At 36.4% G+C, this 26,377-nt stretch overlaps 2 protein-coding genes across 3 annotated transcripts; one reads left to right on the top strand and one right to left on the bottom strand.

Moving 5' to 3' along the window:
* Positions 1-909: 909 nt before the first annotated feature.
* CTR1 (Protein kinase superfamily protein) lies at positions 910-12,490 on the bottom strand. Of its 2 annotated transcripts, XM_059606453.2 has the most exons (16): positions 11,743-12,488; positions 9,303-9,604; positions 9,063-9,207; positions 8,276-8,379; positions 7,505-7,713; positions 5,229-5,660; positions 5,002-5,042; positions 3,965-4,033; positions 3,763-3,863; positions 3,507-3,591; positions 3,220-3,318; positions 2,824-2,892; positions 2,589-2,720; positions 1,877-1,971; positions 1,580-1,787; positions 910-1,170 (listed from the first exon to the last, which is right to left on the bottom strand). In XM_059606453.2, the coding sequence occupies exons 1-15, from the start codon at positions 12,325-12,327 to the stop codon at positions 1,679-1,681; spliced, it is 2,577 nt and encodes an 858-aa protein (XP_059462436.1). In that variant the 5' UTR covers positions 12,328-12,488; the 3' UTR covers positions 910-1,170; positions 1,580-1,678. The 2 variants fall into 2 exon arrangements, with proteins under 2 accessions (XP_059462436.1, XP_059462437.1); XM_059606454.2 differs by lacking the exons at positions 910-1,170; positions 1,580-1,787; positions 1,877-1,971 and having other exon boundaries at positions 2,689-2,720; positions 2,829-2,892; positions 11,743-12,490.
* A 5,864-nt stretch (positions 12,491-18,354) lies between these two features.
* LOC132192173 (26S proteasome non-ATPase regulatory subunit 11 homolog) lies at positions 18,355-24,964 on the top strand. The gene is made up of 2 exons (XM_059607425.2): positions 18,355-18,522; positions 23,437-24,964. Exon 2 carries the CDS (start codon positions 23,463-23,465, stop codon positions 24,729-24,731), a length of 1,269 nt encoding a protein of 422 aa, XP_059463408.1. The 5' UTR covers positions 18,355-18,522; positions 23,437-23,462; the 3' UTR covers positions 24,732-24,964.
* The last annotated feature ends 1,413 nt before the right edge of the window (positions 24,965-26,377 follow it).

Genomic DNA, 26,377 nt, shown 5'->3' with positions numbered 1-26,377 from the left:
TATTATATTATATTTTCACCATCTAATCCTTGCTATGCCGGGTGACGGGTCGCACCACCGATCTCTCAACATTATTAATAGGAGACAGGGACCCGGACCCCTGCCAAAAGTTTCCAAATCTTCAAAGATTACACAGTAACTAGTCGAATATACAGAATATTTTATTAGATTGGATTCATAGGTCGGTTCACTAAGAGAGCTTCTTTCACCTTCGTGAATCAGCTGTAGAGTCTAGACTCTAGACGAAGACGAATTTTACAAAAAGATGTTGGTGTTAGTGTGATTCACATATCACATTTGGGTCTTAACGTAATAATTATAGACATTTGTTTAAAATAATAAGATATTAGATGGATCTTATGTATTAATTAATTAATTTAAACTTTAAGATTTTGGCAGTACGCTATTTGCAATTTAACACCGACATTTATATTAAGAATGAAATTGGCAAAACATACCATCTGATGATTCTGATCTGGCCATGTCCAACAACAGTAATGGTCTCCCGCAAAAGGTTACTATAGTACGAAAAAAAGATTCCAGCCAGCCATAAGCCCAAAACGTTGCTCGGTGCGGACCGAAGTTTGATGCTACTCTATAACACAAGTTCTCAGCGCACTAGTCTAACAAAACGATATCAAATTATAGAACTCTCAATGTCGGGCTTCCAATTATTGGTGCCATCCCTATCGATAAGATTTTGCTTTAAATCAAACTGTTAACAAGAGCAATATCTTTTATACTCCTATATAATTTATAAAAATACAAATTTGCCCTTAAGAAATTAAAAGGAAAAAAAAAAGAAGGTTGCAAGTCTGGTGACCCACCGCCAACTTGTTATGGGTCATCCAATGTTTAGTTATTTTAAAAAAATAAAATAAAAAAACAAAGGTGTTTTGGACATGGACCTCGAACGAATTGACTACATTTCACAATTGGTACAAGTAAATACATGTGAGGACTGTTCAGTGTACAATGCTGCAAAGTTGCTTCCCATTAACTAATTCTAATTCTTTACATACAAAATCGTGAAAGTTATTGTACAATTTTCCATTATGGCACAACAGAATGACCTACCAAACAATATTATGCAGGAAGGCAGTTCCTTGCTTCGAGAAAAAAATCAGGGTTCTCAATTACCAATTAGAAGAGACATGTACAACAGTTATCCTGCAAACAATCACACACACCAACACAATCATTAGGAATTTGAACAATGCAAATTAAGCATAGACCAAAACCAAAAAAAAAATAAAGGGACAACCAGGGACAAATCTTTGCTCCATTGGGTCATTGAGACCCCTTATATTCCAAACTCCATAAATCACGTGGAGATTGAAAGACATGCACATGCAACCATTCCACTTCTTTAATTGCCAAGATCTTTATAGGTAGAAGGAAATGCAGACTTGGAATCTCATAGCAAGTTGAAATTGTGTAGCTGCCTAAGATTCCAAGGCTTTCCTACTTTCTTCCCTACAACAAGACCCAATAGTATCTCTGCTACAGCCAACAAGGAGCTCTAGGATTTGGGCACCACTAAATATTGGTAAATCAGAAGCTAAAGTTTTAGGCACACCTGAGACTATCTGAACAGCTCGTATTCCTGGCTGACATCAAATCTCATAAGAATGATGTATTATGTGCATGAATAAGACCAATCATGTCTTCCACCCCTTCAGGTAATCAACATCATGTCTGCACGACCTGGTTGAGGTGTGGAAGGTTTAATCAATGGCCTCAAAGATTCCATGACACTGGAAAATGAAGGACGTTTCCAGGGCTCGCTGCAAAACCATTTATTAATAAATAAATAAAAAAGTATTCAAGGAAATTTATTGCACTATGCATATAGGAATTAAATTGCTAAGCTCACTTGGCCCAGCAAGCCTCAATTATCGAAGCCACTTGAGGATTCAAATCGAGTGGAATCTCAAGCCTTTTTCCCTTAAAGCCAACAGCTGCCACAACCTATAAGACAGTACACATTTAAGCTGCCTAATCAAATAAATGAGCTCAGGCAAATGTCTTAGCACGTGAGTGCAGATTACAAACATTGAAGTAGAAAAAATGAAAGAGGTAATATTGAGTTACATTGTATGATCAGTAAACCCATTACGCTCTTATTTGATAAAAAAAAATATTTAACCTTTGTAACAATCTCACCCCGGGGCAGAGTATCACAGCCAACCTACTTAATATCAAGTTTATGGGCAAATTGGTCAGCTTTATAGACATATTTAACTTGGAAGTATGGAACCTAGAGCTTAATATATGTGCAGAGTTCCAATGCTTGATGTCTTCATCAAGTCACATACTTGATACACTTCTTAATGCTGCTAAGATAATTAATTTGATTTTAACATACTGTTTACCAAATGCTCCAACCAATTACCATTCTTATATGACTTGAACCAGCCGAGACCAAAAATTGTGCTCTCTGGCTCAACAATTTACCAATCATCAGTTGGTAAAGGATTTTCCCCAAGTCCCTTCCAAGTGACAGAAGCAAAATTTCAACACAATAATACATCCATACATTCACTTTGCATGCTCGTACTTGTCAAATATAGCTACATATGACAAACCTGTGCTGGATTTAAATTACTCCATGGCTGTTGCAATGTTGCAAGCTCCCACAAGATTACACCAAAGCTGTAAACATCGGACTTTTCATTTGATGGCTCATCACGAAGAACTTCTGGGGCCATCCACTCAGGCTAGCAACATAGAAAAAGTTACATTATAATATTACATAATGTGGCCCATCCGCCTTGTAATAATAACCAACTAAAGTATGTTATCAAGTTCAACAGAACTTACAGTACCAGCGGCTGACTTTGATGACAGAAACGTGCTTGCCTTTAGTCGGGAAAGACCAAAATCACAAACCTAAATGAACAGACCACACAACAAATTTGGGGAAAAAGTGGAAGCAATCACCAAACATAAAAAACAATAACTTCACTACAAACTCGGGCTATAACAACAAACTCTAAAACAGGTCTGAGCAGATAACAGGACATATGGTCCAGAATATACTGTTTCCCATTCAAAGACGTAAACATTTGCTGCTTAGTACAGGATCATTTCAACACAAAAATAATTTTATACGAGCCAAAGGAAAACACAGCAGCAAATTACCTAGCTGATTAATATTAACATGAAGACAAGTATTAAGCAATATATTTGGTAAGCTTGAAAACTTCTCACTCCTACCTTTACTGTATATTTTTTGTCAACCAGAAGATTTGGAGATTTTAAATCACGATGAACAACTGGAGGATTGCGTTTATGGAGATAATTCATTCCCTTTGCCTGTATTAAACAAAGATATATATTTTTTTTGATAAGTAGAATTAAACAAAGATATATTATTTAGCCCAGAACAATAGCGATACCGTTGAGATGTAATGATACAACAACGATGATGATCATGATCCTCATGAAAAAACTGAAGAATAAACAAAATTTGCAACAGCAAATGCAAGCCTTTGAATTCATACCACATCATAAGCCATATTCAACCGACGCCTCTCATCCAACATCTCTCTAGCGCCAGGCTTGTGCAAGAGTCTATACAAGCTACCTCTGCACTTTAAAGACAATACTTCAAATCATTAAACAATCTAAACCTTTTAAGCAGATATGAACTTTCAGTAGCCTCTTTTGTTCTCTTTTTTCTTTTTCTTTTTTGAACAGGGCTGCGAGATAAAGTATTGGGGGCGGGGGGTAGCATGCTTAAAGAAAACACTACTAAACCTTGATAAATATTCTGTGACTATGGATAAGTTTGGGGGCTGAGTGACCGCACCCATAAAGAGAACAATATTTGGATGCCGTAGGCGTTTCATTATTGCAACCTAACAAACAAAAGTGAAACCACATCTTAAATGAAGGGTACAAATCCATAACTTTCTCAAATAGTAGAGCAAAATTTGTTTCAAATTCTAAGAGTACATACCTCCCTCAAAAATTCTCTGTGTCGTTCAGCATGAAAGTCTTGCTCCATGAGAATCTTCACAGCAACATCCTGGATGTAGAATTTAATGCAATACAAAATGGATCACAACTTAAACATTACATTATAATTAAGCTTCAACAAAACAAATTGAAAGGGGCTTCTATGTCAAAAGTTAAAAACCCGGAAACATGAAAAAAACTGAAACAGGGCGTTTGAGATGCAAGATAAGACACAATCTTCATTCTCAAACCAAAGCAGAAGCAGCATGTGCCTCCAGCAACAGTAGATGCATATCCAGCACATAATAACATTGGCTTTTTATGAGCAAGATAAAATATTGTTAACAGCTCCAGAATTTAACCCCAAGGGGTAGCTCGACTGGGGACCAAACCTCATGAAACGAATGTCACTAGTTCAAATTTTCCTTCCCCCTCCTCTTAGGGCCAATTATTTTAAACATTAAAAAAAAAAAAACAGCAACAGCTCCGGAATTCAGAACCGCACGTTTATTCTCCATATGCTACATCATGCTACAATGCAGGCATAACTTTTATAAATGTATAATTAGCAGCATCCATTTGACATACTGCAGATTATCGCCTTGCATATTACCGTACTTAAGCTAGTGACAACTTGTTATTGTATATTATCAGCATAACGGAGGTATAGCCAGTGACAACATTATAAATTATAATGTTCTTCACCTCATTATTAATTTTTTAATAAGTATTGTCCACCTCAATTAATATCCATTAGTAACATACAAATCCTAGATTTTTCACAGTTCTTCGTACTCCATTGAATAGCTTTGCACACATCCAGAAGTAATTGGGCCCCTCATCAAAAGTAATATTTTGATCCTCAACCTAACCTCTAAAGCCCATACGACCTATAAATTAAACATTTGATTTGCAAACACAGATTGATGTACTTGGACAGAAATAAGCCTTGATAATATCTGTACTTCATCTAAACAGCAGTTTCGCTTCTCCAGATTTTATATAGCAAAAATTAGTGTTAAAGGATAAGTTGCTTACCGAGCCATTCCAATCAGCACGATGAACAGTTCCAAATGAACCTGAAAACCAAATTGATTCAGAAGTATTCTCTTGTGAACAATTATTGCAATGAACAGAATTTCATGCATGAGGGTTATCTGGCCTCTCTCTCTCTCTACTGTTAGAGAATTATCTTGTTCACACTCAGGCTTGTATAAACCTACTTATCAAAAATAGGTTGTCTAAACGTGAGGTCAGAAAAATACCTGCTCCAATTCTCTCTTTTAGAACAAGATCACTCCATGGGATGTCGTCTATATCAAGAGAAGGCTCTTTATTTGGTTTACTGGGAACCAGCTGACCTCCCTCAGTGAACCTTGGATCCTTAACAGTATCCAACCTTGGATTAGATATTGCGAAAAGTGGCTGAATGTCTCTACGTCCAATAGGTAGGATATGTTTAAGAGGGGCTGTATCTTTGACCATGATGGTTGAGTCTGCAATATTCTGAGAAGGATTACACGATTTGAACAGTTCAGAGTCTTGATTCTGGGCACTTGGCTGAGCAAATTTTGGGTGCAGAGGTATGCGAGAAGTTTCATCTTCATCACTTGAAAGCAGCATATTGTCATTTCTATCTGTGTACTTCCTGTCATACTGCTTAGGATGCATGGAAACCCCATGATCTTCACCAATAACTGATGATAAAAGACAATTGGTTGTGAATTGGCATCATTCGACTAGATCAAAACCAAAATACAAGGGCAATAATGTAAACTTAACTACAATACAGTCATTGTCAAAGTCATATTTAGAAAGCATAACAGATAAATAAAACTTAACAGATGCCTTAACTGGATAAATGAAATCCTTGTTTCACAGTTGAAGACGCTATCTGAGTCTAAAAGTAAAATATTTTATATATATATATATATATATATATATATATATATATATATGCAAGTGGTCCGCACCTACACATACATCTTTTTCACTTGTCCTTCTATGGTAAAAGAGGCAAGATTTTTTTTTATATATAAATAATGTTGCATATATCAAAAAGCGCAAAGGGGCGCAACCTAGTACACAGAAAATATACAAGAGGACGCCTAACTAGAAAGAGAAAACAGAACAAGAAAGTCAGAAAAGCTAATTATTTAGGGAGCTAAACAAGCAATTGTCCAAGTAAAGAGACAAAAGAAGAAAAGGGACTTGAGCTCCTCTAAAGTCCTCTCCAGGTTATCGAAGTTCTTATCGTTTCCTTTCCTTCACATGCTCCACATAAGGCAAAGAGGAACCCCCCCCAACCACCCACAGGTGAACAAATCCACCACGCTATTAGGCATAGCTCAGGACAGTCCAAAGCGATTGAGATATAAGTTGATGTCTTGGCTCATTTACATTCACTTTCAGAAGTTAAATTCAAGAAGGTTGAACAAATATTTCCATAAGTTATTATAATCAATACAGTGAAAACCAAAATTATCTTTGAAAGGCAAAACTACTTATAAACGAAAAATGGACAATAGGTTAATCAAGTATTATGAATCATTACAAAGATGCTACAAACTATTTTCCCTTGGATTTATTAATATATATTTAATATGCTATACACATGCTCTCTAATTACCAAAACCTGGAGCTCAAATTTGAGTTCCCTCAACACCATCAAATTGGGTTCATAAGCTATCCAATATCAGTGCCTCTGTAAGATGTCTTCAGGATTGAATATCAGCACACTTATACCAGAACCCTGCAAAGTTTCCATCAATTCCTCATCATACATAAAAACGGCCCCGGCAACAGAATACCCATCCCATCAAGTATTGGTAAGTTCATTAGGCACTTCATGTCTCCCTTTACTTTTCAGACATAAAACCAAAATGAAGTTGATTTGCCATAACAACGGCACAAAAAGAAAAGAATAAAATATATAGACAAACCACCAACTGAATATAAATTATATACATGTAAATAGAAGCTCTGAATGTAAGCACATGATACCGTATGGAGTTGTTCCACATGTGCCTTAAATATGGCATGTCACATATTGCCAGTAAAGAGTCCAAATCTAGAATTGTCTAATTGGACCCAACTAACTAATTATTGATTCCATCTAAAGGCCAAGAACCCAACGACAACCACCAAAAATCACCTTAATACAGTAGATTGTCCTATTGTACCTTTTGTGCCTCTAATGCACACTTGTTTAGAAGCATGGTGAAAGGTTGAGTGGAAAAGATGGATAACAAGTTTAAGAATACTACATAAAAGCTACCCATCAATTGTTCAATTCTTACTACCATGTGAGCATAAAAAATTGCCATTAGAGAATTCTTTTATATACACTCAGCTTACTACAGATAGATCAAAAGGCCAAAAAAATATACACAATAAAGCAGATTTGAACTGCCACAACACTGTTAAGTTTAGCATATCATTATAGGAAAAAAAATTATAATAATAAGTTCCAAACCCAAACACAAGCAGTTATTATACGAATATATATTTAATATTGTTACTTTGAGAATCAAACACTCACCTGCAGAAGCATCATCAAATACGAGATTAAGTGATTGGCAATCCAAGAAATACTGCTTGGCCAGTGACCTGAAATCAATGGTAGGTTCAACTGGTTTAAGTCTTGGAAAGCGCAATGGTGAAGAAATTGAGATGGAAGAAGGACCATTGAGCAAGGAATCAGGCTCGCATAAGTAACCTGGCTTCCCAATCAAATCAACAAGATATTCCCTGAAATATACAAGATATACCTCATGAGGTGTCTCTGCCAATAAGATGATACTGAACAGTGGTTTATATATGTGTGAAGGAGATGATAAAGACACACAACATATCTATACATATAAAGAATATTATCAATATTTTTATATAATAAGTATATGTACATACACACAAGATACAAATATTAAAATCAATGCAGGAATAGTGTCTGGACAATAGCACCTTTAAATAATTTCAAAACCCAGATCACAGATATCCTCAGCAGAAATTCAAACTTAATACTTCATGACTGAAAAAGCAAGTAATACTAAACTCAAAAAATGTTATAAAAAAGTATTCTTTAATAGAACTTATAAATTGATCAGATTTATCTTCCACCCGTATCATTTTTATTAGTGAAACACAAATGTTACACACAGGAACGACTTGCTTTGTACAAGGAAGAAATTCTTGATGACTTACTGTCCCCATGGAGTTGCATAACTTAGAATTTACACCCAGGGAACTCAGTTGAAAATTGCATTACTTCTTTAGCACAATGATAGATACCACGCTTACTGACAAAGCATACCTGTCAAGCCCAAACCGGACAAGACAAGAGGAAGCATCATCTCTTGTGCAGTATTTACAGCCCTTGGCTATTCGACATGGTAGATTGATTGTGTCAGCTAGCACCTACAGAAATCATATTTCATTCCTCAGTAATAATAAAAACACAAAAGATCCCAAAAGTCACTAGAGTTACACAGTTTCACCAGAAGGAAGAACAGAATATTTCAACTTGGGTTGAGTTTGTTTTGATATAAAATGATTTACGAGAGAAAATGTTTTTAGTCAAAAACATTTTCAGGAAATATTATTGATTTTCCATTGTTTGGTTGAGACCCAGAAAATAATATCGAAAACGTTTTTTTGTTGTTTTTCTACCCTGAAACGGTGTTTGGGGGGGGGGGGAGAGCAGTGCTACAACGCAGGGAGGACAGAGGCTATTGTAAGGGGCAATGGTCGTCATATGGGAGGAAGGTTGGGACGGGGTAGGGGGAATGATGACCAAAAGGAGGATGGGGGTAGTGCTAGGCGAGGAGCAATTGTGATCCTCTACAAGGGTGGGTGATGCTTTGGTTCGGGGAGAGGGTGGTAGGGAAGAGAGTGGGAAACAAGCTTCAGAAAATGATTATGCCTACCAATATTTTCCATCCACACCAAACACCAAAAAATGGGGAAAATGTTTTCTAGAAAAAGTTTTAACAACAAAACAATCGCAGCCTTAAATCAAAGATACATAGCTCCAACAATAAAAGCACTTAAAACTTTTTTAGTGAAGCAAATTGAATAAATCATTTAGATAGGAACCTTACTTTAAACAATATAGCACGATGTCTGCAGAGGCCAACAGATAGGCTACCTATTGGAATGACCACAGATCCTAAACAATCTTTTAGATCATCACTGCACTCTCTCCAGATGGGAACAAAGTCATCTTCTCCCGTGGAAGCTGAACCCCTTGTGATAGCAATAAAAATTTGGTTATAAAAGTATGTTAAGAACAGATTTCTTCTGGGAAATTGCAAATAGAAGGTATGGTGTAGACAACTCACCCCATTCGGTTGCAGACAAGCTTTGCAAGCTGATCAACAACCTCTTTTGTGGTTATGCAACTATTAGAAATGTTGAGGACCCTATTTTGGAATTCCTTTAAGCTTGGATCACTACGTCGGTCAATCAAAACCACTTCAATTGAAGATTCAGTGGTTGGATCAACAGACCTTAGCAATTCAATTGATGGAATACGACCATTTTCTTGAAGCTCAGTGCAAACAGACCATACATATGGATTCATCCCATGAATCAGATAAAACCCATCAGGAATTTTGTCAAAGTATGACAGGCAGCCATTCACCTGGACGCAGGTTAGAATAATAAAGAAGATATTCAAATGTCACATACATAGATGTCATATGTCCACAAAACATAACATGTAATTCACTAAAATAATATTGTCTCTATATTCTTACCTCCATTTGGTAGCAGATAAATCAAAGGAAAAGAAAATGAAACTAAACCAAATAGATTTATAAGGCTCATTTCACATATTCTGACAATACCTACACCATTATTAGTTTTTGCCAATGAGTTCTCGTTCAGATGGTACTTCCTCCCATTGTAAAACAAGATGGAAGGTGAGCGTCATGCATGTAAGACGACGTGGAAGGCGGGGCTGTGGATTCAGTACCTACTAGATGCATGTGTAACTTACCAATCAAAAAAAAATATTTATACCATTATATTAATACCAACTCCCCAACTACTGAAGGGGCATTTCTGAACCTGAGTCACACTTTAAACTTAAGTAACTCTTCCATTTCTCACTTGCTAACAATTGTCCAGCTATCAATGTGAGGTTTTATCTAAAGTATATAATCAGAGTAAGAAAATTTAACTCCTACATAAGTAGAAGGGTTCTAGTTCTAAACTGAGGAATTGAAAAGACACTCTAGCAACTAGGATAATTCACTTCGCTAAACCCTCCACCCCATCCCAGAATTTCTTTGTTTAATATAGTTATAAGCTCCTTTCTGTTATTTACGCTACAGAAAACCTACCAAGTCCTTAAGATAAACATATAACATCCATATTAATGTTTTCTGACTTCTCCAAACACAATGACCATCACATTCAGGCCTCAAAATTTATAAAACAAAGAAAAATAGCGTCATATGGTTGTTGATGTTGATTGCTACATATGAATTTACAATAGAATAACTCCTGTTCACTTACAAGTTAAGTGAAGAGCAGGTGTCATTTAAAACATGGCTCTTGTATTTCACTCCTACAACCACATTCCTATGATTTATGGTGCTCTATTTCAATTCCTTTTTGTATAAGTAATAATGAAATTTTGTCAGAAAAAATAAATGAGACCTTAAGTTTACAGGACATACACAAAACGCCCACCTAAAGGATACATTCAAAATTCAGCTGGTCTATAAGAAAACTGCAAGGAGCCAAAAGCAGTTGTCCACTCATACAATAATATCAAGACTAAGGATTTAAGCTGAAGCGTGGAAAGCTCAACACCATTAAAGGTCCTATCGTTCCTCTCCCTCTATTAAACTTGCTTTCTTTCTCGTAGGAAAGAAATTAGATCACCATTGCTTGGATTCAACTTTTATATTCAGTGCTATCCGAGCTCTCATTTCCAAACAAAATGTAAATTATCACAATCTTTACAACTGAAGTGTGGAAAGCTCAACACCATTAAAAGGTTCTAATGTTCCTTTCCCTCCATTAAGCTTGCTTTCTTTCCCAGAAGAAGCCCTAGATTGCCATTGCTAGGATTAAACTGAATACATCAGTGCTATCCAAGGTCTCATTGTCAATTAAAATGTAAATTATCACAATCTTTATAGCTTCATTAACCAATCATTCTTTTTTTTTATATAAGTAATAACCAGTCTTATTAAATTAAGATAAGATTTAATCAAATCATAACCTAATCATTGTGTGGCCTTTCTACTGTCACTACGACTACATTCCACTTATACTGTACAGTTTCCCTCTCACGAGCTGTCAAAAAAACACTTCTAATAATTCCTCCCATCTTGCTCTTGATTTCCATATTCCAACATTTTCCTTCCTATTCCAATTCTCTCACCAACAGACCTCGATAATGATTTCTCACAACATAACATCTTATATCCAACTAGGTCGAAATTAACAACACAAAGAACTAGTTTTGGTGAAAAAACCCTGGCCAGGATTTGGAGAAAGCATTTAAGATTTAGCTCATGATTACGGATATTCAACCATTGATGACAAACCATCAACAAAACCAATATGCCCACTCTCAAAATTAAGACATCAGACTAGCTATTCCACCAAAAATTGCATACTCCACAGCGTTTCCATAATCTTGCTAATAATTCAGTCCGGTAACTCTAGAAACCAAAACGAAAACAAACCAAAGCAGATTTTCTTTTACAGCTGAGAGAAACATAAATTATAGCTGAGGAAAACAGAATTCACAATAAACCGTACCCAGAAACGATGTGACAATGCCTCGGCCAAGCCTGACCGCGACCCCGATTCATCGGGGTTAGGATCCAAGAAATTCGGGTCATCAACACAGGCCGCCTCCGACGAAAGCCTCAGCGCCAGAGCCAGCTGCAACTGGTAGCTCTCCTCCGTCTGCTGCGCCCAGCTCTTCTCGGACGACGACCCTCCTGCGGTGGTTCCCACAGCCTTAGCCCTCAATTCACCGCCGCCGCCGACTCTGAACGACACATCATCGTGCATGTATCCCAGGCCGTCGATCTCGGTCGCCGCCGCCGTCAACGGCGTTGGCGCGTAGTAATCCCCGGAGAGCGAGCTTTCGCCGAAGCTGCTTCCGCTCGATTGCCTCTGCAGCCCGATCGACGACGAGTACGGGTTCCCGATCCGATTGCCCCTGTGATCACCGATCGCGTCCCAATCGAAACCTCTCTCCGCCTTCCCCTTATTATTGTTGCTCTTTCCCTCTCCCGACAACGACTCGTAGAACGACGTCGTCGGAGCTCCGGCGAACTGGTCGTCGGGTACTTGGCTCAGGAGTGAGTAGTTCGATCTTCTCGCCGGCATTTCCATCAAGATGTCGCGGATTCCGATGCTCACAATATCCTAGAAACCCTAGCATCCACCATTTTTGATGAGGAAGGAAAGGGGTTTGGGGTTTCTCTCTCTAGAATTTTGGTGTTTCTCTCTCTAAAATTCGATTGTCGGAGAGAGAAATGGAAGCGGTGTGCTTTTATTCAGTGGCGTAATGGTAATATACTAATATTCTTTTGCTTTTTTTTTACAAATAATACTAATTAAGTAATTATATTGACGCTTTTCGTTTTCGGTGCGTGCCGAAACCCCGGTATTTCGTTCACACACTGCTTTGGGCTTTTCTCGTTTGGGATTGCTTTCTGCATCTCAAATTTTCGGGACCATAATCACATCCGGTAAAACGTTTAGGTATTTTATTATGCATATTTTTTTATTTTTAATTAACCATTATTTATAAATTAAATAATTAAGATTTTTTTCATATTAATATTTATCATTTTATATATTCTTTCAATCTTTCGTATTTTAAAAATAATAAACATAAAACAAAATCTTAACTATTTAATTTAATTTTTTTTTTTAAAGATGATATAATACCATCAAAATTCAGCCCAAATTGTTAATTATGAGTGATATAATATTGGAACAGATTAACAAATACGTAGTCTTGAGCCAATTGAGCTACTCCTTGAAGACATTACTTCTTCTTTGTTTTCGTTTACTATAATCATTGTAATTTGTTCAAATTTATGGATGGATCAATACACCATAATAAAATGTGAAGAAGTTTTATCTTGTTTTTAATCAAGATACATATTTGGTACCTAATCTTTAATCAACATACATATTTAATCAACCATAATCTAATGGTATTTTTTTTTCGGCCACGATAAGGTGTGATAACTCATAAGCATAATTTATCATACAAATGGCCGCATTAATTTCTGTTCTCAGGAAATAGTTGAGTATTTATTTGACCTTCGGTGTACCATTGATTATACTATACTTAGAGCCTCACGCCTTTAGATTTTTTTAATTTTTTTTCATGGTGCAGATTATTTAAATGTATTTAAAGTTGATTCCATTAATTGTGTGACCAAAATAGCTTTGATTTAAAATATTCAATTTAGAGTTCTGCACTACAAAATTTATAACATATTTTTTACAAAATGAGGTGTCATATAGTATTTGTTAATGAAGAAATATTTGGCTGCTCTAAAAAAATTATAGTTTTTTAACTGTTCATATTTAATTTTACTTTTTTCACTTTTTTTTTTTAAAAAAAATTATAATTAAATTTGAAAAATTGAAAAGAAAAAAAAAACAAACAAACAAACTATAATATATAACAATATGTTATAGTTCTTTTACCACGGATCGAGCAGAGTATTCAAGTTTTTTTTTTTTTTTTTTGACACGTCTATACAAGATAAGGGAAATTAATGACAAAGATTCAAGCTAATAACATTCGCTTCATAAAGCGTAATCCCTAACCGATTAAGCTACCCTAAGAACATAACAGTTATACCGAAGAAAAGAGTGTTGTTAGGTTTCTTGATCTACAATTCACTTGTTGACATGTATTAAGAAATTATAAAATAGTTGTAGGTCTCACATTTTTAATAACAAACAAAAATAATAATTTTTTTAAAAAAAAACAAAGAAAGAAAAAAGAGAAAGAAACATGTAGTTATTATTATTATTATTTTTTTAAAAGAAGAAATCATCTCATATGGAGGGCAATCCTCCATCAAGAGCAACCAGCTCTAAAGTAATAACAGAAACAATACATGGAGGGCAATCCTCCATCAAGAGCAACCAGCTCTAAAGTAATAACAGAAACAATACATGGAGGGCAATCCTCCATCAAGAGCAACCAGATCTAAAGTAATAACAGAAACAGTACATGGAGGGCAATCCTCCATCCATACTTTCTCATGAGGCATCCAAAGTGCATTCTTTGCTAGAATATGGGCTGCCGAATTTATTTATCTTCTAACATGATTAACCATCCAGCTCCATCTCGTGAACAAAATGCCTCGAGCATCCTCAATCATTTGTCGGTAAAGGCTCCAATTTGGGCTCGTATTCTTGGACCACTAGAAAGGAATCCCCTTCCAGTATGACGTCCGGCAGTCCCAAATTCCGACTAAGTTCTGCTGCCACTACAGCTCCCATCGCCTCTGCATGTACCGGTTCCGGGAAGCCCGTCACTCTCCTCCCTTGAGCTGCAACCACAACACCACGATAATCTCTCACGATCACTCCGATGCCCATGAATTTATGCGTTGAATCTAAGCCACGTCCCAGTTCAGCTTATACCGCCCAAAAGGAGGAGGATGCCATTTTATTCGTAAATTTGCTTCTGTACGTACGTGTCTCCTCCGCGATCGACACGGTTCCCTCCCATTAGCCCCGAGAACTGCTGCAGCATCTCCCTTGCCTCTTTTACAAGCAGGTTTGGACACATGTAGTTATTTTAATGCGATGCATAACTCACAAGTTTTCCTTTTTGATTTATACATTGTTTTATTTTAGTGTTTCATATTAAGGCATTAGCTTATGGTTTTTGTATTAGCTTTGAGGTTGCCGATGCCGATGTGGCCGCGGAGGACGAGAATGGTCACGAAGCCGCAGAGGCTAGTCAGCTTCAGGTTGTTGAAGGTCCTCTTGATCTGCTTGCCACGCGACGCCGTCGTACGGCCCCTGGTTGTTGGCGTCGTCGTAATAGTGCTAGTAGGGAGGCCAGTGGCTGAGCCTCGTTTCAGGGCCGTGAATGCGTCGTGGCCCCATTTCTCTTTCTCTTGTCTAGATTGGGATTTAACTAATGGTTCGCTTGTTTAGATTGGGATTTAACTAATGATTTGATTGGAATGGGGAGAAGACGTGGGGGGATGTTTGAGTTTGTGCGAGAGGTATGGGTCCATCATCCCTGGGAGTAGGAGGAGGAGACACTGACAGGGGAGCACCGACGAGGTCCTGGTAAGAAAATCATTGTTTCCGTTTATTTTCTTATTAAGGAAAATACAGGCAGTAACGGTGGAGATTCTGACAAGTGGCGATTAAAAGGTGTAGACTTGATAAATTAAATATTGACAAATGGGTAGAGACGTATGCGTGTAAATTCCATGGGATTTTATAATTTATGTGGCAAGTGGCAATTGGCAAGTGGCAGCACATTTAAAGCCCCAATCCAATGGTGATTGGTACCATCAACTTTGTTTATTATTTATTTAGTCTTGCTTAATCAGAACAAGATCCTCTCCGGTCCATATTAAGATATCCAGTTTATGGTGAGGATTTCTCCTCATAAATCTTATGGCTAAAAATGGGACACATATCCCACTAAAAAAAATAATAATAAAATATTATTTTAAATTAAAAAAAATTAAAAAATGAATTAATAAAAAAAAGAAAAAAAAAGAAGGAGGTGGCTATGGTCGCCGGCCACCCCCAATGGCCGGCCAGGGGGTGGCCGAACCACCCCCATGGCCTATGGGGGTGGTTCGGCCACCCCCTTTTGCAAGATGGGGGTGGCTCGGCCACCCCCATGGGCCATGGGGGTGGTTCGGCCACCCCCTGGCCGGCCATTGGGGGTGGCTCAAGCCACCCCTACCCCAAAATGGGGGTGGCCAGCCACCCCCTTCTTTTTTCTTCTTTTTTTATTAATTTATTTTTAATTTAAAATAATTTTTTATTTTTTATTTTTTTTAGTGAGATATGTGTTTCATTTTTAGTCATAGAATTTATGAAGAGAAATCCTCACCATGAACTGGATATTCTCCGGTCCATAATGGACTGGAGAGGATCCTGTTCCTGCTTAATCATGACACCTTGGCTTTTGATTTTAATTAGGAGGTCTATATCGGTCATTTTTTGCTAATGCAATAATTAATACGAATATAATAACCAATTTCTTTGGGTTGGACTCTTGGAGAACGATTATGAACACAACCTCAGATACAGACGAAGGCCAAGAAGATGAAGTGAGTTGTATCATCTGCTAACGGTTACCAGATGGTCAGAAACTGTAGATACTAGAATGCTATTAGGGAAAGAAAGATAATATAACAATATTACAAAGTAAAACAAGATATTCTTCTGGCCAAAAGTTTTCCACGCGCGTCTTGTTGGACAAACGCTAGGAGGGGTTGTTAGCTAACTTGAAGCATCACCTAGGTCGACATATACGAGCTTCCCAAATTAAATTGATGAATTTCTATTAACAACCGGTTTAACCTATTAGAATTATAATTTTTTATATAAAATATAATTTTAGCACTAAAATTGTCTTCCATTCCATATTGAAATCGCAAGATATGACCATTTTTAAAAGGGGCCACTTTTCTCATGTTTGTTTGTATATATCTTTGTTTCAAGTTCTCAAGATAAATATATTAACAAACATTCATAAAATACAAACAATTTTCATTTTGATGTCACATTAAAATACCTTTTCAAACTAAAAATAACCCTCAAAACAAATCAACAGACCTGATTTTGCTGGAATCAGCATTGGCATGCCAAAATCACATTACATGACTCCCAGTTTGTGAAAAACTAGAACAATGGGTCACCCAAAGTTTCCATCCACTGGTCTACAAATTCCAAAGGGGCAGTTGTCTCATTCCTGATCCTCTTTGACACTTCGTCGCAACAGCCCCCTATGCTCAAACGGGTTGTCTGCAAAATTGAATGCCCTGGTTGGGAGGTAACCAAATTGAGGGCTCAAGTTGGGAGGTGATTCTGCAATTACTAACTTCTATCACCCACGTATACCTTCGGCTTTCTTTTATTTTTCTTCATTTGATTTCTTTCTTTTTTTTTAAAATAATAATAAATTTTAGGGTTAATTTGGACTATTTATGTCATAATTTCCTACGTGCAAGTCACCTGAGGTATTTTACATCCATTTTAATATCAAAAGAGGGTGTAATTTGTAATGAAAGGGTATTTTAAGGGAATTAAGTGCCACTTTTTAAAAGTTTGGTGACGTGCTTGTAAATCAATGTGAAATATTAATCTATTTGGAGGAAAGGGTTATAATAGGTTTTACGTACAGTAGTAGATGCAACAACTGTGCAAGATAACCAAAGACGACCCTATATATAATATATGAACTTAATTGAAGATGAAGTGCATGTAAACTGCTGCGCCCTTATCTGTTTTATTTTTATTGTAATATTATTTATGGGATCATGTGATGATGGTTTAAATTAGGGCATGTGACCTACAAATTTGACACTAATACGTAATTTTAAGGTTAGGGTTGAGGCTAAACGGGTTCGAATCATAAACAAATTGGATCGTGTCTAGCCTGTGGGGTTTGCGGGTTGACCCATATATATACTCTGTAAACCTAAGCAACTAAGCTCTATCACTAACACTAAAAACTATCACTTGCGCCGCTCACTCTCACCCTAAAAACTATCACGGATCCGGATTCCCTCCCTTTAGTACGAAATATGAGATTCTCATTTTCTTAATCTCAACCGTTAGATGAATCTAAGGGTCTAAGATATCAAAACCAAAACCAAAACCCAAAAAAAAAAAAAAAAAAAAAAAAACTACACTGAATTATATATAAAATTTGAATTAAAAAAAAATTTAATTAATTAATTTTTTTTTAAAAAAAAAACAGAGGGGCAAAGTCAGCTTCGCCCATCTGGGGGTGGCACATGGCCACACAGCCACTCCCAGCAAATATGGGGTGGCCGCGCGCCACCCCATCAATGGCTGGCCACCCCTAGGCCATGGGGTGACTGCGCAACCACTCCAAGCAAATATGGGAGTGGCTACGCGGCCACTTCGAGCAGATTTAGAGCAAATTTGGGATAGCCGCGTGCCACTCCCAAATGAGCGGAACAGCCCCTTTGTTTTTTTATTTTATTTTTTGTTATTTTATTTTGTTTTAAAAATAAATAATTTCTTAATTCAAATTTGATATATAATTCAGTGTGGTTGTGTTTATTTTTTGGTTTTGATATTGGGATTTCTTGGTCCGTTAGATTCATCTAACGGCTGCGATTAGGAAAATGAGAATATTTCTTACTAATGGAAGGGCATCCGGATCCCTCACTGCTCAGTTCAATCCCTCCGATCTGTCGCTCTCTCTCTCTCTTTCGGTCTCTCGACTCTCTCCCACTCTTGGTTCGAGTCGCTAACTTTACCTCCGTCTCTCTTGGTTCGCGGCACAGCGGCGCTACGGCTACCACTACCTCCAGCCTCCAGGTATCTTCTTTCCTTTGATTTGCTTGCTTTTTGTATGATCGCTATGTGATTTACCCGAATACTGGCTTTTTGTATGATCTCTATCTGAGGTCTTAATTTTGGGGGTGTTCTGTTCTGGGAAGTTTGTCTTTAATTGGAGAACATAAATTTTTTTTTTTTGACTATCTTAATCTTCAACTTGAAGTTTCGGTTTCTTGTCCTTTTTCACGTTTTTGCCCTCATCTGTCTTCTGCCAAATCTTCCATCGAGTTAGGAAATTTCGTCCTTGCAATTCTGTGTGTAAAGAATGTTATCGTTGTTGGGTGTTCTTTGTTTTGATAGAATTTTGCCTAGAATAACGTAATTTTAATCTGACATTTTTGCAAGATCTAGTTGACACTTTGGGTTTATTTGGATATTATGCTGATTAGGTGGTATTGGAAATTCAAGCAAGAGGGTGTTTTTGGCCTTTTGGAAATCAAAGTATTGTGACTAGAAGTGAATGCCTGTGTGACTTTGAATTTAAAGCTTTTGATTCAGCTTGCCATTTGATAGCCTTCTAATAGTGGGTCACATTTGTATGTATTGCAATTGTACAAATCAAAAAGCCATCTATATATGGACATAGTATTGATTGCTATGGTATCCTTGTGTGATCTATGTGAAATCTTACTTGACATATAATAAACAGTTAAAACATGTAAAAATCAAATCACATGGAATATGCTTTCATATTCTTTTCATGATGGTGTTAAATTATCTTCTCCTTCCGCATGGGTTTATCATTTCCAAGGCAAAACTTCAACGTGCCATGTTCATCTAATCATCTACAATGAAGTATCACAAAATATAACCATTTCAATGACAAGTGATATGAAAAAGATAAAAAGAAAATTTGAAAACACTCTCATCTTACTTTCACCTCTTATAGCCTAAACAAAAATAACTGTAAACACTCCCTTTAAAGTTATTGGTCATACTAACTGAACCTCTTGGGAATGATGCGACCACCTTTGAAGCCATTCGGAGTAGTCGCAACCACCTCGACAACCACAAAATTTCGGTGTTATGGTTGGGAATGACGTCGACCAATTGATGGGAGGCAAAGAGTGAAATAAGAGTAACATATGTTCATTAGTGATGTTATTCAATTTGTATTAGAAACACATATCCTTTATATATATATATATATATATATATATTTTTTTTTTTTGGCCCCCCAAATAAGCAAATACAAAAGGAAATTATTTTGCTTATCAAAGGGAAGTGAAAATCTAATACTTTGACAAAAAAGGGCAGGACATGTGTGTCGGTGGCCTGGAACTTTAGTTTTGTCGCGATCTCCTCCGTATGATTTGGCCACATGCTGAGACAACAAAGTGGTGGGGCTTGTTGTTTGTCTTGTGGAATCCATCAGTCAGTCACACGCCAAACATTCCCGTACCTCTTTTCACAAAGTGAAAAAGTAGAGCCTTCAAGCTTTCTAGTTTCTACCTTACCAAACACCCCCCAAGGAAAAAGAAAAAAGAAAAAAAAAAGTACTAGGGTTTTAGTAAATATGAAGTCATCGAGATCATGGAGCCCTTCATACAAACTAAATTGATTTTTTTTTTTATAGACTTGATTTGGGTCCGTATTAATTGAAGTTAAACCCGTTGAAATTGAAACATGCATCACTTATCTGAATTAACCTGTAGTGTGGTTGGTCGAAGCTCCAATAAATAAATACTCCCTTCTCAGGAACCGTAAGTGAAACTTTTGCATCATACAGCTCCGTCCCGAGCTTCCGTCGTTGGCCCTTGTCGTTGTTACCTCGGATCCAACTTTTAGTTCAAACAATCAATTTGTACTTTGTTTGAATGTTTGTTCGTTGATAAAAATTGAAACTTTTAAATTAAGATAATAAATTGTTTGGATTTTTATTGAGCTAATGGAAGATTATAGTGTGTTTATTTGATTGTAATGTTAAGTGAAATATTTTGTTTTATTAGGTACTCATAAAAGAAAAAAGATTTTGTTTATTTTGCTCTATATTTGATTTAGGGCATGTTCGAGATTGCGTTTGAGGGGCCTAAAAGTGCTTTTAACACTAAAAAAAGATTAGGTGCTCTGATACCAGTTGACGCCGAGCATAACTAAGATTGTTTTGATAGTGTATAATAGCAGCAGAAACTAAGAATTGAAGATAGAAAAAGGAATTCAGGAAGAGATAAAATAACAAATAGGAAAGAGAAAGTCCTTAAGTGCCCCAAATAAGCAAACAAAGAAATAACTCTGAAAGACTTAAATTTAATTGATAATATAAACTGAATTCTAAAAAATAACAATGACTAGATGCCTTTATATAGACTAGGCACCTCCTAAATTAACAAGGAAAAGGAAAAGTAAACCTAATTGGACAAGGAAAACAAATCCTAATAGGAAAAGAAAACTCCAATCCTTATTAAAAAAGGAAAATATAATCCTAATGGAAAAAGGAAAACCTAGTCCTTATTAAAGAGGAAAATTAAAACACACATGCATAATTAAAATAATAGTTTTGTCAATTTTCTCCTGCATCATAAACATTCCCTTCTTAAGAACCGTAAGTGAAACTTTCGCATCATACGGCTCCGTCCCGAGCTTCCGTCATTGGCCCTTGTCATTGTTACCTCGGATCCAACTTTTAGTACAAACATTCAATTTGTACTTTGTTTGAATGTTTGTTCGTTGATAAAAATTGAAACTTCTAAATTAAGATAATAAATTGTTTGGATTTTTAGTGGGCTAATGGAAGATTATAGTGTGTTTATTTGATTGTAACGTTGAGTGAAATATTTTGTTTTATTAGGTACTCATAAAAGATAAAAGATTTTGTTTGTTTTGCTTTATATTTGATTTAGGGTATGTTTGAGATTGCGTTTGAGGGGCCTAAAAGTGCTTTTAACACTCAAAAAGTCCGTTTAAAAAAAAATATATTCGTTTGGTAAAAAAATTAAAAGCTCTTTTAAGTGTCCAAAAAGTCTAAAAATGATATATACTCACTTTTGACAAAAGCTTAAAAATAAAGCTTTTGTCCAAAAGCTCTTTTTGACTTAAAAGCTCTATTTCTCAAACGCAATTCCAAACAGGTTCTTACTCTAAGGTTTCTATGTAATCGAAAATTTCGTTGCTTGGATTTATCTTTGTGTATCTGTATATAAATTTTTCACGATCGTGAATTGATTATTTTTTTGTTTGTTTCTCTAGAAATCTTATTTGTATTTGTGTATCTATTAATGTTTTGATAATTAGAATTAAAGCTTTCTTATTGCTATTTTTATTTCTTTTATACTTTTCATTTTAAACTACACCTAATAAATATCAACATTCTAATAAATATCGTTTTGCATCTATATTTCTAGGGTTTTGCTTCAAGTTTCTTCGCAATTTAGCTTCTTCTTTTTTTCCATTAAAAATCGATTACTCTAGGGTTGTATTATTTCGAATTTGGGTTTCAATTTTCGAACTTGTTACGACGATGGGGGTTGCGATTTTCTGTTAGCTTCTGAAATTGTATGTATGGTGGATCAGTAAAGTGTGAATATAGAATATGCAGTATATTTCTCCTCTACATGCGAAATTGGATTGAATAGCTTATTGTTAGAAAATCTATTTGTTGGTAGATGGAGAGAATTAGGACGTGTTTTGGAAAATTTATGTTGAGTAAACCATTTTTCTTGTTCATTTATATTTTTTTGGCAAGAAAACATATCTAAATCTTTAAGCCGTCCAAGCCAAGTATGGCTAAGCTGTACATCTCCACGGAGACTAGGAAACCAAATTTAAAGGACCAAAATAAAAATATCGTATATATAAATACATATATGTCCTTGTGTATCACACTTTTAATCGCATCTCTCCCTCGGTGACTTCTATCCCTCCGCCGAGGTAAAACACTCATCGTCGCCGATATATTTTTATCATTGTTGTTGGTTAATTCATTTGTTTTTGCGTTATAGATCGGTTACTTTTTTAGTATAGATTGGTTTTTGTATTCTGTTCTAGACGAGATTTGAGGTGCTTTGTCTTGTCTGGATCTAGGGTTTTACCTTGCATGAACTATTCGATAAAAGTTATAGTTTCGCATGTTATAATGCACAACTTGAGGTTTGATTTTTTGGAATTGTTTTCATTCCTCAAAAAACAACGATTTTGGTGCAAAGAATTTTCTTGTTAATGCTTTAATGTGATATTTTTTTTTGGAATCCTTCATTAAAAGGAAAAAAAAATTTGTTGTTGTCGTTGTTTTGTGACCCCACCCCCCACCCTCCCCCCCCCCCCACAAAAAAAAAAAAAGGCTGTACTTTTAACTGTCAATAGGATTTAGAACTCTTGGATGTTGTGCTCCTAGGTGGGAGACCTAAGATTTTTTTTTTTTTAAATGAAATTTAATTAAAGAGAAAAAGGAGGTAGCCTAGTATATTGGCATTATACAAGAGAAAAACACATAAGAAAAAAGGGAACAAGACGTCTGATTACTGAATTTTGACAATATAAAACATCCATGAAAGGTAAACAGCTAGGAGCCACCATCTGCTCATAAAGCAATCTTATAAACAGACTCTTCAACTTAGAAACTGAAATTTGATGCCGTTAAATGTCCAAGTGTTTCTTATTATGTTCTACTAGTGAATTGCCTGATAATTTTGGTATCATTCTTAAGGGATGAAATAGGTTTTTTGATGACTGCCCTTAAGTTCCCATGTTGAGACTGTTATTGTCTCTCAATAGAGAATAAAGAGGCTCATAGCCTAATAGATATAGAGGTTGGTTCTGTTTGCCAAAATAGCTTTAAACCACTTTGGCTACCTAATTTCTGCATACTAAAGGGGAACTATTTTTTCATTTGGTGAACTGCCCAAGGCGATTTTTATTTATGCCAAATTAAGTTGATGGATTATTTTCATTTTGCAGGACTTGGTTATTTTGAACCATCAATTATGTCTTCTTCATATCTCCCAGCAACAACTGATTCAATTGCTCAGGCTCTAGAAGCCAAAACCCCTGCTGAATCCATCTCTATTCTTTATCGTGTAATTGAAAGCCCGTCATCTTCTTCTGAAGCCCTTAGGATAAAGGAACAGGCCATCACAAATCTCTCGGATCTTCTAAGACAAGAGAATCGAGCTGAGGATCTCCGAAACCTTCTGACCCAATTGAGGCCCTTTTTCAACTTGATCCCCAAGGCAAAGACTGCAAAAATTGTTCGTGGGATAATTGATGCAGTAGCTAAAATACCAGGCACATCTGATCTCCAGATTTCCCTCTGCAAAGAAATGGTGCAGTGGACTCGTGCCGAAAAGCGAACTTTCCTACGGCAAAGGGTGGAGGCAAGGCTTGCAGCTCTTTTGATGGAAAGCAAAGAGTATTCAGAAGCTTTAACTCTCCTTTCGGGTTTGATAAAGGAAGTGAGAAGGCTAGATGACAAGCTTCTACTTGTGGACATAGACTTGTTGGAGAGTAAGCTCCATTTCTCTTTGAGGAATCTCCCTAAAGCTAAGGCTTCACTGACGGCTGCAAGAACTGCTGCCAATGCTATATATGTGCCCCCAGCTCAACAGGGTACTATAGATTTGCAGAGTGGAATCCTCCATGCAGAAGAAAAGGACTACAAAACTGCTTATAGCTATTTCTTCGAAGCTTTTGAAGCTTTCAATGCTCTTGAAGATCCTCGAGCAGTATTTAGCCTCAAGTATATGTTGTTATGCAAGATAATGGTAAACCAGGCTGATGATGTGGCGGGAATAATATCATCAAAAGCTGGATTGCAATATGTGGGACCCGAGCTGGATGCCATGAAAGCTGTGGCCGATGCCTATTCCAAGCGCTCTTTGAAGCTTTTTGAGACTGCCCTCAGGGATTTTAGGGCCCAGCTAGAGGAAGATCCTATTGTGCACAGGCACCTGTCTTCCCTGTATGACACTTTGTTGGAGCAGAATCTCTGCAGGTTGATTGAACCTTTCTCAAGGGTTGAGATTGCTCATATTGCTGAGCTGATTGAACTGCCTGTTGATCATGTGGAGAAGAAATTATCTCAGATGATTCTGGATAAGAAGTTTGCAGGAACTCTAGATCAGGGTGCTGGATGCCTCGTCATTTTTGATGATCCCAAGACAGATGCAATATTCCCGGCGACGTTGGAAACCATTTCTAATGTTGGCAAGGTCGTGGATAGCCTCTACGTGAGGTCTGCCAAGATAATGGCATGAGGTTCTAGAGTTAGGAGGCAGTTTTCCAACTGCCACTATGTTTTTCTTGGTTCCTCTACTTTGAAACAATTTCTGTACTATCTCATTTGATATGCATGGTAGATAGATTGCTTGGTTGCGTTTAGCCTGATTTCTTGTTGTGGGTTAATGTTGAATCCATGATGTTGTAGAACATTCTTCTTGGTTACAGAATTTGCAACATCCAACTGGGCTGATCAGTTCGTTGGATTTCATGATAGAGATCTATTTGTTCCTTCAGGAAATCTGTTTACGTTCCGTAGTCTGTTAGTGATTTTTGTTTTGGAGTAGAGTAATGCTGCAAGTCATTTTTTTTGTTCTTTCGAAATTAGTGCTAGACTTAATTTTCTGAGTTATACCTGGAGTATATATGATTCTAGATTTCTTGTGTCAGACTTGATGAATTTTTTGATGGAATATATGAATCAACTATGGAACAATTCTGCTCATGCCACACCTTTCGAGCTTGTCCCGTCTTAATGTTTTTTCGAATTTTTGAGCAAAAAACTCGAGAGGCTGTCGTCTCAGCTCTAGGCTTCTGCCTCAGTTAAGGGGGGGGGATTCTTTGCAGCGGCTGCCTTGGCTACAGAGGAAAGTCGATTGCTTGGTAATGGTAGGAAATCCTAAGATTAATGTCCCTATGCGGATAGTGTCTTGTCCTCGAGCATGTAACAGTACTTCCACTCTTTTTGGCAAGGATAAGGCTGTTTCTTCTGTGATAGAGGAGAAGCATATTATATTTAATATGTTCATATAATTGTTCTGCGCTACTTATATTTGTTCTAATCATAAGATTCAAAATTCCCACCAGAAGATCAACCAGCTCTTGCTCCACATTGCACAAATGAATGAAGTAGTATCAGCACGCCGCAGGGTTCCTGTGCTTGGAATTGGTTGATTGATCGTGCACAGTCAGCCAACCAGATGTTGATTTAGGATCTGTCTCTCTCCTGTCTTCTTGTGCATGAGAAAATGGAAAGAGATACATGCGTTTAGTTGCTTAGATGCTTCTATATCATATTGGTGACCGCACCAAATTCTTCATATTGTATTAGGCACGTTTTATTTATCTATCTAGATAGTTGTGTTATTGTGATCATACTAATGGCCTAAGCCAGCAATACCATGAATTTCTTCCCAGTTATCTTTGTCACTCTCTACTCCTACAGAGGGGTTTTTTTTTTTTTTTTTTTTTTTCCTGAAAATAGAGATAAGATAGAGCTCAAGTCTCATTAGAATGAATACAATTGTATTTCTTTTGTACTTTTAATTTTAAACTACACCTATGGGAACATAGATTTTAACATGTTTTATTTTGTATTCATAATTTTATTTTATTTTGAATGTTCATAAATATATGAGTTTTATTTGTATTGAAATATAATAGGTATCCCACCAACAATACGATAGATTATTACTAATTGTCTATTAATGATTTGATAATCAAAATCCAAGTTTTATTCTTACTATTTTTTTTTTTTTTTTATATATATATATATATATTATTTCTCTTTCTCTTTATACTTCTTTTCATTTTAAACTACTCCAAGGGGAACAAAGATTTTACCATCTTTAAGTTTATATAAATGAAACTAAATTCCATGGTCTTATGTTTTCATTTGTGTGTG

This window comes from Corylus avellana, chromosome 10 (genome assembly GCF_965113065.1).
Source record: "Corylus avellana chromosome 10, dhCorAvel1.hap1.2, whole genome shotgun sequence".
Classification (NCBI taxonomy): Eukaryota; Viridiplantae; Streptophyta; class Magnoliopsida; order Fagales; family Betulaceae; genus Corylus; species Corylus avellana.
The sequence above is the reverse complement of the archived record's forward strand: the minus strand, read 5'-3'. Positions and strand labels throughout refer to the sequence as shown.

Coding starts and splice junctions, on each gene's coding strand:
- CTR1 (XM_059606453.2), bottom strand. CDS start 12,327: ATGGAAATGCCGGCGAGAAGATCGAACTACTCACTCCTGAGCCAAGTA. Junction 3,319..3,506: donor TGAATATGGCTTATGATGTG/GTATGAATTCAA, acceptor TGTTTAATACAG/GCAAAGGGAATGAATTATCT. Junction 1,972..2,588: donor GTAATTTAAATCCAGCACAG/GTTTGTCATATG, acceptor ACTGTCTTATAG/GTTGTGGCAGCTGTTGGCTT.
- LOC132192173 (XM_059607425.2), top strand. CDS start 23,463: ATGTCTTCTTCATATCTCCCAGCAACAACTGATTCAATTGCTCAGGCT.